Source organism: Megalops cyprinoides, chromosome 7 (assembly GCF_013368585.1).
Source record: "Megalops cyprinoides isolate fMegCyp1 chromosome 7, fMegCyp1.pri, whole genome shotgun sequence".
NCBI classification, from domain to species: domain Eukaryota; kingdom Metazoa; phylum Chordata; class Actinopteri; order Elopiformes; family Megalopidae; genus Megalops; species Megalops cyprinoides.
The window spans coordinates 365,778-377,007 of record NC_050589.1 but is presented as its reverse complement, the minus strand read 5'-3'; the positions used below and the strand labels follow the sequence as shown (position 1 = coordinate 377,007).

Genomic DNA, 11,230 nt, shown 5'->3' with positions numbered 1-11,230 from the left:
AGAGCAGACTCCTCTCAGCAGAGCAGACTCCTCTCAGCAGAGCAGACTCCTCTCAGCAGCGCAGACTCCTCTCAGCAGAGCAGACTCCTCTCAGCAGAGCAGACTCCTCTCAGACTCCTCTCAGCAGAGCAGACTCCTCTCAGCAGAGCAGACTCCTCTCAGCAGAGCAGACTCCTCTCAGACTCCTCTCAGCAGAGCAGACTCCTCTCAGCAGAGCAGACTCCTCTCAGACTCCTCTCAGCAGAGCAGACTCCGTGGGTGTCCTGGGAACAGCTCTCTCTGAAACAGCGCAAGGCTCCCTGGAGCAAACAGACATAGGCACCACACAGGCAGTCACTCAAACTGCTTTATTTAGACAGACAGACAGACAGACAGGAATTAGAAACACAAACATGCCTGACACAGACTTTCCAATCCAACAGGTTCTGTGCAGAAACACACGCCTCAGTCTGAACATGAGAAACCCCACCCGACTCCACAGCGAGTTCACCTGCATCACTAACCCGACTCCACAGCGAGTTCACCTGCATCACTGACCCCCGACTCCACAGCGAATTCACCTGCATCACTGACCCCCGACTCCACAGCGAGTTCACCTGCATCACTGACCCCCGACTCCACAGCGAGTTCACCTGCATCACTGACCCCCGACTCCACAGCGAGTTCACCTGCATCACTGACCCCCGACTCCACAGCGAGTTCACCTGCATCACTGACCCCCGACTCCACAGCGAGTTCACCTGCATCACTGACCCCCGACTCCACAGCGAGTTCACCTGCATCACTGACCCCAACCCCAGAGCAGCAAGTGCTCAGATCGAGGAAGCTGATTGGCCTCCTGACATTCACCTTCTACTGAACCACACAAAGGAACAATCAGCTTCAGCCACTCAGCCAATCAGAGAGCAGACACAGCCCACGTAACAATAACCACCATAAACTTCATCATTATTTCACACAGCAGAGGTGTAGGAAGCTCCTTGGGTTGAATACATACTTTTTTACTTTTGACTGCACATATTCTGAATTATTAATCAGAGGCCAATTTCCAGTATGTTGAACAGAGTCAGGTGACATCATGTAGTGACATCATCATAGCAGACGTTCAGAGTGAAAGGCAATGAAACTCTCAGTGGAGATAAGGTTAGGTGAGTGCTAAAATAAGATCCTAAGACAAGTGCTGAGCATTAAAGGACTTCTGCTAGTGTATCTGCACATACAGCAACATACATCACAAAGGACATCAGTATGGATCCTGCCATTAGAGTCAGGTTCTACAGACAGCAGCATACAGTTCATACTACACAGAATCAGGTGGAGATACATGCAGTGTGTGTCTGTGTGCAAGGCACTGCAGGGAGAGTGTGAGGATACTTGGGGGGGCCGTCTTCAGACTGAAGCAGCATGAGAGAGAGAGAGAAAGAGAGAGAGAGATCCATACCTGGCTCAGGTGTTGTCGCTTTTTCTCCCTCTAAAGACGAGCCTGAGTTTCACACCAAGGGCAACATGACACTCATGTCCCAGCATGCACTGCTTCCCATTATGTGACTGCTTAAACCATGACTCACTTCATATGTCATAGATCAATTTCTCACAGACAGCTAAGTTTAACCCTAACCCATATCTCCATATCTAACCCCAGCTGTATTCCTGTGCTGTAGGAATCGAGCTCTGACAGAGCATCAGGGTCATCCTGCTAGGTTGTGGCATTGATCAGATAAAGTGGTGAGTTCCAGTGCTGAGCACACCACTCACACATAATCAATCACAAAGTATCTGATAAAATTATATATCCAAAGCAATAATGACAGCTTTGTAGTAAACCTGTAATTACCAGGTCATTCTTTACCTAGTCGTGTGAGTGCAGGTTCCCCATCCTGGATCTGTGTGGCAAACCAGCCTGTACACTACGTGTGTCTGATTTAGTTCTTGTTTAACCATCAGCTGACAGTTTTTAGAACATGAGAACACTCCTACTCACCAGCAGGTGGCAGAGTTTCATACACGCCTGTTAAAGTGCTTCAGGTTCCCTTACTGCAGTGATAGCAGATGCCACAGTGAGATCAAAATGTCTCACTGCCACCTCCAGTGAACCGCACTACTGCTGTTTTACCACTAGAGGGAAAACACCAGCATGACACTCACAACCTGTCAACCGTGTTGCTTCAGTTATTTTAAAATCATCCACACAGCAAACAAGAAGAAAGTGTGCATTTTTAAGGGGTCTCTGGGTGAATTAAAATAGGTTGAGAGTGTTTCAAAGTGTTATTTAGTGGTCATGTGGTGCATGGTGCATGCATGTGTCTATAATTCAGATTGGTGTGGATTTTTATACCAGCCAAGCCTTTCTGAGACAAACTGCAGCAAAACTGCACTCACCTGAAACACTAAAACCTAAAGCAATTTCTTATGTACTAAACCTTTTCCTTAAAAAAAAAACCTTCAAATTTAATGGTTTAATGCACTTGTGTCTCTGCCAGCTAGCTTGTACCTTGTCTGGCCAACTATTGAAACATGGTCATGCAGCACTTCTAATATGTTTCTCCTGGTACAACTTTTGCTTGTGTTATGCTCTGCCTCACTTGTAAGTTGCTTTGGACAAAAGCGTCTGTCAAATGAATAAATGTAAATATAAACTGAAACATGGACACATCCTTCAGGGTCTGAGTCAGATCTGAACATTTCCCTTCCCTCAGCTGATCAGATCGGTCATAGATAATACTGTAAAATCTCCCCAGAATCTTTAAATACAAATTACTGTCTCATGTTCACATGTTCAGGAATCTTGCTTTGGGCTTGAGGGATGTAGAATAAGCTCCTCTCTATGAAAGCCTGTGTTTAGCACAAATCTACTCAAGCTGACAGCATTGGACTTTCTGTCTGCAGGCAGTAATTACAGGTTAGATTATAAAAACAAACAATGAAGATGAGGAAAGTTCCCTCCTTGTCTCTTTTTCAGAGAAAAATGCGGGAATGCAGAAAATGAAGCCCGCTGGGTGGGTCTGGAATGCTCAGCATACTTCAGTTCTCAGCCTCAAGCTAAAACATCAGTCAACCTATATTTTTGAATGAAACCTCAGACTTAGAAGTCCCACTAAAAAAAAAACATTTACAACATTATAGATAAGGTTGAGATACATAAATATATTGAGATAATGATAGATACATAATATTTAAGTTCTGTGGGAGCTCTGGGTAGTATCCCTATGGAATTTAGATATGTGGACGTTTTGATTAAATTTATATGTAAAGTTTTAAATTAAATTGTATTTAATTAAAAATTACAAGTAAGCCTACAGGATTTTAAATCTGTGTCAATTTCTGGCCAAAGTTACATATTTCAACAACATAACAAAATAGTGCCAAAGTGAACAGTTTGATAAGTTGCAGTCATATGGACTTTTTTCTTGAGGAGTTATATAACTGCAGGGGTAAAGTGCACACTTACAACATTCCAGAAAGTAACAAGCAGCATTCTGCAGAAACGGGTCCTTCTTTCTTTGCCTCTGCTGCGGGGCTTCACCTGCATCTCACCTGTGTCTCACCTGTGTCTCCAAAGCCTGGGGGAACAGAGCAGGTGCAGGTCAGGCAGGTGGGTCAGCACACCTCACCCTGTGACACTTTCTCTCTTAGGCAGAAGTGCTCTAATGACTGCTTCTCCTTACCACACCACCACACTGCTGCCCTGCACCTTACCACTACACCACACTGCTGCCCTGCTCCTTACCGCTACACCACACTGCTGCCCTGCTCCTTACCGCTACACCACACTGCTGCCCTGCCCCTTACCGCTACACCACACTGCTGCCCTGCCCCTTACCGCTACACCACACTGTTACCCTGCTCCTTACCGCTACACCACACTGCTGTGGGTCTATGTAGTTGTGAAGAGTGCTGCTCTGGTGTGGGTTGTTTTAACAGGAGAAACCCTGAATGCATTAGACTGCAAAGTGCAGATTACAGGTGAAGCTATACTGCTTGTGACTAACATGAAACTCCTGCAAGAACAGTGTGTAGATGACCAGAACTACTAATAACAGAGCATCTTTCACCAGGGCGCAACAGACACTGAAAGCTTATCTGATCAGAGTTCTTTTGTTGGTGTCTATCTATGTTTGCGTGCCTTCAGTGGTTACTATGGCAGTAGCAGAGGCACTCCAAATATGGTGTGTGTCTGTGTGTGCTTATGAATGCATGTGTGCATGCGTGTGTGTGCATGTGTGTGTGTGTGTGTGTGTGCGCACATGCGTGTGTGCGCCTGTGTGTGTGTGTGTGTGTGAGTGTGTGTGTGCATGTGCATGTGTGCATGCCTGTGTGTGTGTGTGTGTGTGTGTGTGTGCGCGTGCGTGCGTGCGCCTGTGTGTGTGTGTGTGTGTGTGTGTGTGTGTGTGTGTGTGTGTGCGCGCGTGCGTGCGTGCGCCTGTGTGTGTGTGTGTCCGCGTGCGTGCGCCTGTGTGTGTGTGTGTGTGGGTGGGGATGTTTGACTGGTTCTACCACATGAAGATCATTCATTCCGAGCGCCACAGATCCCTCTGCTCCACCCTCACATGCTTATAAAAGGAAGTGTGTCTAACAGGAGTCACTTCACTGGGGTCAGCGTCTCTGCTCTCTCTCTCTCCCTCGTTCCCTTGCTCCTTCTCTCCGTCGCTCCGTCTCTCCGTCGCCATGAGTCTGAGGACCAAGCGCATCAGCAGCAGCTCAGTGCGGAGTGGGCCCCGCCCAGGGGGCTACGGAGGGGGCTTCAGCTCCAGTTCTCTGGGGGCCCCCTCCAGCAGCCCCATCTACGCCCCCATCACCGCCGTCACCGTCAACAAGAACCTGCTGGCCCCCCTCAACCTGGAGATCGACCCCACAATCCAGGCCGTCCGGACCCAGGAGAAGGAACAGATCAAGAGCCTCAACAACCGCTTCGCCTCCTTCATCGATAAGGTGAGTCTCTGTGCCCGGAACACAGGTGTCCCTGCTCACCTGGGCCGTCAGAGGGCCAGTCTCTCTCACCTGGGCCGTCAGAGCGCCAGTCTCTCTCACCTGGGCCGTCAGAGCACCAGTCTCTCGCACCTGGGCCGTCAGAGCGCCAGTCTCTCTCACCTGGGCCGTCAGAGCGCCAGTCTTTCGCACCTGGGCCGTCAGAGGGCCAGTCTCTCGCACCTGGGCCGTCAGAGGGCCAGTCTCTTTCACCTGGGCCGTCAGAGGGCCAGTCTCTCTCACCTGGGCCTTCAGAGAGCCAGTCTCTCTCACCTGGGCCGTCAGAGGGACCTGGGCCGTCAGAGGGCCAGTCTCTCGCACCTGTCTGATCTCTTCTGTCTCATAAATGTTTTTGGATTTTCATGTCAGTGAGTGCAGCTGTCTTCTCACTTTCGAAAGAGCTCTTTACCTGCATCACTGTCACACAGGTGCCCTAAAAAACGCTCCCTCCCCCTCCCCTATTTGTCTGCTGAAAAGTGATCTTCACCTTCCTGCTGCCTGATAACGGGCTGCCAGATCAGAGCAGAGCAGCACTCCAGGGGGAGTCGTTTAGTTGCAGAGATCACAGGTGTCTGAGACAGGGGGCTCCTCTCAGGGATGGATTTCAGAGTGACGCTCTGGTTGGTGGCAGCTTTCTGGCTCCACAGGCAGCAGTAACAGCAGCACTGGCAGGTAGCAGGAAGGAGAGGCCAGGGCAGCAGAGGGGGAGGCGTGCCGAACTCAATCACAGAGCCGCATTCTTTAGGGAATTATCCGATAAACAAAAACCAGGTCAATGCTTGTGCTTCCACACCTGAGTTCCTCTGACGGTACATGTGTGGTCAGACTCACCTACCCCACCCTGTCTGTATGCTGCTGGAGGTGTTCTCATGCCAGTGTTCTGTATCTTTACAATACCTTAGCATTACTTTCTGCTAAACTGTCGCTTTATCTTTCCTTTAAAGGTAAATACAGGTATAATCTTTGGTTTGTTGAGCACAAGCAGGGCTATGGATTCATTTTGAGAATGTCTCTCTGCCACTGTCCTCTCCCCCCCCTCACTCTCTCTCTCTCCCTCCCTCCCTCTTTCTCTCTCGCTCTCTCTCCCTCGCTCTCTCTCTCTCTCCCCCTCTCTCTCTCTCTCTTCTCTCTCTCTCTCTCTCTCTCTCTCTCTCCCTCTCTCTCTCTCTCTCTCTCCTCACTCTTCTCTCTCTCTCTCCCTGTCTCCCTCCCTCTCTCCCTCTCTCCCTCCCACCCACTCTCTCTCTCTCTCTCTCTCTCTCTCTCTGTCTCTCTCTCTCTCACTCTCTCCGTCTCTCTCTCTCACTCTCTGTCTCCCTCCCTCTCTCCCTCTCTCCCTCCCTCCCTCTATCACAGGTGCGCTTCTTGGAGCAGCAGAATAAGATGCTTGAGACCAAGTGGCAGCTGCTGCAGAGCCAGGCCCCGAGCCGCTCCAACATCGAGCCCATGTTCGAGGCCTACATCGCCAACCTGCGCCGTCAGCTGGAGGTGATCAACAACGACAAGACCAAGCTGGACGGGGAGCTGCACAGCATGCAGTACCTGGTGGAGGACTACAAGCACAAGTGAGAGAGACACAACCAATATATAACCAATACACAACTAACATACAACCAACATACAACTAAAATAAAACCAATGTAAAATCAATATGCAACTCGCATACAACTTACCCTAATGAAACAAAACTATCAGCACATGTTGTTATCCAATGAAATATAACTAACCACAGCCAATACTACAGAAACACACTGCAGATTCTCACCAATCAGGAGAGGGCTGTGACTGAGCGGTAGCTTTGCCAGATGTTCATACATGTATATTAGATGTGGAAATCTGACAGCTCCATCAGCCTGCTCATGTCATTCAAACTGGTCAGTGTTTTACAGGTGATTTAACAGGTGAATATCATGATCTCATTTCACCTGCTCACTTTGCTCCAGGTACGAGGATGAGATCAACAAGAGGAACAGTCTGGAAAATGACTTTGTGCTGCTGAAGAAGGTCAGAGAAGAAACATTCACACAGATCTCAAAGAAATTATGATCTTGTTTTAAGTTATACAGTGGCATTTGGTCAGTAACACAAAGGGGAAGCAGAAACCTCACCTTTTCTCATAACTATTCCCAACATTTCATTCAATGTTTTGCCTTTAACATGGTTCTGTAAATAAGGATTGCCCATTACAGAGGGAAATGTACCACTGTAACGCTAACTCTGAGTGCAGGGAGATTATTTCCTTCTCCCACCGTGACAGAGATCTTTCATCTACTGCATAACCTGCTTCCTGGCCCCACAGGATGTGGACTCTGCCTACATGAATAAGGCGGATCTGGAGGACAAGGTGGGCAGCCTGACAGACGAGATCAACTTCCTGAGAGCCATCTACGAAGAGGTGGGCACGTCCTGCTGATCACATTCATCATGATGACATCAGGCAATGATAACGTCATGCAATGATGACATCAGGCAATGATAACGTCATGCAATGATGACATCAGGCAATGATAACGTCATGCAATGATGACGTAATGCAATGTGGATGTCATGTTGAGGCAGGAAAAGAACCACCTTCTCCACGTCTGGCCATGGCAACAATTCTGACAACATGGCAACCCTCTGACAATTTCCTCTTCCTGTCCCCCCTCCAATCAGGAGCTCCGTGAGCTGCAGGCCAACATCAAGGACACGTCGGTCGTCGTGCAGATGGACAACTCCCGCAACCTGAACATGGAGCAGGTGGTGGCGGAGGTGAAGGCCCAGTACGAGGAGATCGCCGCCCGCAGCCGCGAGGAGGCAGAGTCCTGGTACAAGAACAAGGTGAGCAGAACTGGAGAGGGAGGCAGGGGGTGCTTACAGCCTGGGGGTTGCAGGTACCATTCCCAGATGGCGCACTGCTTCACGGACTGCTTCAGTCAAAGCGTGCAGAGGTAGATGTGGCTCGTGCTGTATGTGAGAATGTAAGCTGTAGAAGACATCCCACATGATGCAGAAAATAATGCCATTTAATTTTTCATTTGCCGCCTGTGAAGCAGCGACAGCTTGTGCTGCTCAGAGGAGGAAGTGTCACTTCCACACTCTCCTGCACTGAAAGAAGGGCTTCCCTTCCCCAGTCAAAGCAGTCCATCTTAGCTGTGCCTGGAAGTTAAGCAGAGAGAGTAACATGAAAGCGAGCACTAACAGGTCACGATAACCATGGAAACACGTCCACACCTGCGGAGTGCTGCTGCTGAGTCTGTTTCCTCCTCTCAGTTTGACCAGATGTCGGCTCAGGCCAGCCAGTACGGAGACGAGCTTCGCAACACCAAGAGCGAGATCGCCGAGCTGACGCGCCTGATCAGCCGTCTGCAGAGCGAGATCGACGCTGTCAAAGCACAGGTGAGCCCAGGGAGCACAGGTGAGCGTGGGGGTGGACAGGTGAGCGTGGGGGAGCGTGGGGGAGCACAGGTGAGCGCGGGGAGCACAGGTGAGCGTGGGGGAGCGCGGGGGAGCACAGGTGAGCATGGGGGAGCACAGGGGAGCGCAGGGGAGCGCGGGGGAGCACAGGTGAGCGTGGGGGAGGACAGGGGAGCGCAGGTGAGTGTGGGGGAGCACAGGGGAGCGTGGGGGTGGACAGGTGAGCGTGGGGGAGCGTGGGGGAGCACAGGTGAGCGCGGGGGAGCGTGGGGGAGCGTGGGGGAGCACAGGTGAGCGCGGAGAGCACAGGTGAGCGTGGGGGAGCGTGGGGGAGCACAGGTGAGCGCGGAGAGCACAGGTGAGCGTGGGGGAGCGCGGGGGAGCGCGGGGGAACGTGGGGGAGCACAGGTGAGCGTGGGGGAGCGCGGGGGAGCGCGGGGGAGCGCGGGGGAGCGTGGGGGAGCGTGGGGGAGCACAGGTGAGCGCGGGGGAGCGCGGGGGAGCGCGGGGGAGCGCGGGGGAGCGCGGGGGAGGATGAGAGAAGAGAGGTGAGGATTGGAAATGCAGAGAGACAAGAGAGGCAGTGTGCAGTAAAGGAATACAAACAGAAAAGTGAAGAGTAAAGAGATGCGCTCTGATTTACAGACAAGAGGGGAAAAGAAGCTTTAGTCTCATTCACTATGTACACATTAATGCACTACTGTAAAACCCTACAAGAGGAAGGCCTGGTATCCATTTGGGGGATTAGCATGCAGTAGGAGCTCATGGGTCTGGCGGAGGAAGTGGGAGGTTTAGGCGGGAGGCACTCCTTCACACCCGTCTCCCACCACCCCCAGAGAGCCAACCTGGAGAGCCAGATCGCGGAGGCGGAGGAGCGCGGGGAGATGGCCATGAAGGACGCCAAGGCCAAGATCCGCGAGCTGGAGCTGGCCCTGCAGAGAGCCAAGCAGGACATGGCTCTGCAGCTGCGCGAGTACCAGGAGCTGATGAACGTTAAACTGGCCCTGGACATCGAGATCGCCACCTACAGGAAGCTGCTGGAAGGAGAGGAGCACAGGTGAGACTGTCCCACTGTTTACAGAAAAGGAAGGGGGTAAGGATCAGTAGCGGGAAAGCTGATTCTGGACCAGAGGCTGGGAAAAGACATCCCTTTAAGACAGAAGTAGAGACCAGCTGACCGCTCTGAGCTAGCATTGCGAAAACTGGTCAACCGATGAATAAAGAATTGTAAAACATGTTTGTATCTGCAAAATAAAAGAGTGCAATTTGTCTGACTCCTCTTCCCCTCAGGCTTGCAAACCAGCCCAGCATCAGCGTCCAGGCTGTGCCCAGCTATAGTAAGTACAGTTCTGCAAGATAAAAAAAGGTAAATGAACTCACCAGTAAACCTGTAGCATGTTCTCTCAGTGGATGTTTATACAATCTGCTACTCCAGAATTAAAATCACCCTTATATATTTATTATATACTATGCTTTCAAAATCTGGATGTATAAAATAAAAAATCCTTTTAATATTATGACTATTAGAATTAATATTCCGTAATTGTATCCATAAAATTCTGAAAAAGCTATGGCAAACACTGGCTTGGACTGTGAGTGTCATTATGTTTAGCTACACTGATAAAGACACATGTAAAAAGCTGAGGTTTTATCAGCAGAACCGCTCCCCTCTGGCTTCTCCTGCTCCCTGTGCTGTCTCTGCCAGTGAGCTCCTTTGCCTGCACCAGACCATCTCATTCAGCATGCACTTTTCTATCACATCCCCACTCCAAACAGACCAATCAGTATGCCGTATTTTTGGCCCTGACCTTCCCCCTCCCCCCCAGGCCCCCAGGTGAAGAGCAGCTACCAGCGCCAGAACAGCTCTGGGGCACCGAAGGTCCTGATCAAGATGACAGAAACTCGCGATGACACCCGATTCACCTCCAGCTGAGCACAGAGACCTGTGCTCTCCGCCCCCGTCCCGCACACCTGCGCTCTCCGCCCCCGTCCCGCACACCTGCGCTCTCCGCCCCCGTCCCGCACACCTGCGCTCTCCGCCCCCGTCCCGCACACCTGCGCTCTCCGCCCCCGTCCCGCACACCTGTGCACTGTGTGTAAAGAACAAAGAGACATGCCCTCAGTGCAAATAGACCATAAGGAAAGTCATCAGAGAGTGATTTATTCATTTCACTGGCTCCATTTAGCGGATAAGTAAACTCATTGTTTAGGCATATCTTTCATAGTGGTATTGCTGTTTATTACATTTACACAATGTTATTCCAGCCTGAAATAAAATGAAGTCATCAGTGCAGTTTAAAGCCAAGCTGTGATGTGGTTACATCATCCCCTGACCTTGGAGGACTGCAGACACTGACAGGTCTCCTGCTCTTCCAGGAACATGGCAGTTTAGATGATTTTGTGGTGTTTTGGGTAATTTTGGGTGATTTTAGGTAATATGGTGGGTATTTCTTGCCCAGGCCAGCATTGGAGGGCATGTAACTGCTGCAGTAATCACATATTTCTAACCTGTAATGAAGTCTCCACTGCCACTGCCCCACTGCCAGCACTGGGTCGGGAATCTGTGATTACTGGCCAGCTCAGCACTGGCATTTCAGCCAGCACCTGTTGCTGTAATAAAACCCAATTTAAAAATTGATTAAATCGAATGAATCCTCCAACTGAGAAGCCTCTGTTGCCTTAGCACACTGAGAAACAGCTCAGCGCTGCGGCACACTCACTGCGATTACACTTGCTCTCCACGCTTCCTCATCTCTGTACAAACTGTCCTTACATTTTGCTTTAGATCTGTAATCTGAATCCTCCCTGTTTTCAGTAAGACTTTTTGTTTGTTGTTATGAGGAAAATAAAGTCTCATCAGTCCTTCTGT

The 11,230-nt window shown here is 50.3% G+C and overlaps 1 protein-coding gene across 2 annotated transcripts; it reads left to right on the top strand.

Annotated features, from left to right (window-relative positions):
* Window positions 1–4,578: 4,578 nt before the first annotated feature.
* On the top strand, window positions 4,579–11,230 carry LOC118780483 (keratin, type II cytoskeletal 8-like). 2 transcript variants are annotated; one of them, XM_036533002.1, is made up of 9 exons: window positions 4,579–4,929; window positions 6,322–6,530; window positions 6,909–6,969; window positions 7,265–7,360; window positions 7,621–7,785; window positions 8,218–8,343; window positions 9,198–9,418; window positions 9,652–9,698; window positions 10,188–11,230. In XM_036533002.1, exons 1-9 carry the CDS (start codon window positions 4,666–4,668, stop codon window positions 10,292–10,294), a joined length of 1,296 nt encoding a protein of 431 aa, XP_036388895.1. In that variant the 5' UTR covers window positions 4,579–4,665; the 3' UTR covers window positions 10,295–11,230. The 2 variants fall into 2 exon arrangements, with proteins under 2 accessions (XP_036388895.1, XP_036388896.1); XM_036533003.1 differs by having other exon boundaries at window positions 9,652–9,727; window positions 10,188–10,262.

Bases quoted from the DNA above. Each gene is read 5' to 3' on its own strand.
- LOC118780483 (XM_036533002.1), top strand. From the start codon at position 4,666: ATGAGTCTGAGGACCAAGCGCATCAGCAGCAGCTCAGTGCGGAGTGGG. The intron at 6,970-7,264 runs GTCAGAGAAGAA...CTGGCCCCACAG, and splicing joins ACTTTGTGCTGCTGAAGAAG to GATGTGGACTCTGCCTACAT. The intron at 9,699-10,187 runs GTAAGTACAGTT...CCTCCCCCCCAG, and splicing joins CCAGGCTGTGCCCAGCTATA to GCCCCCAGGTGAAGAGCAGC.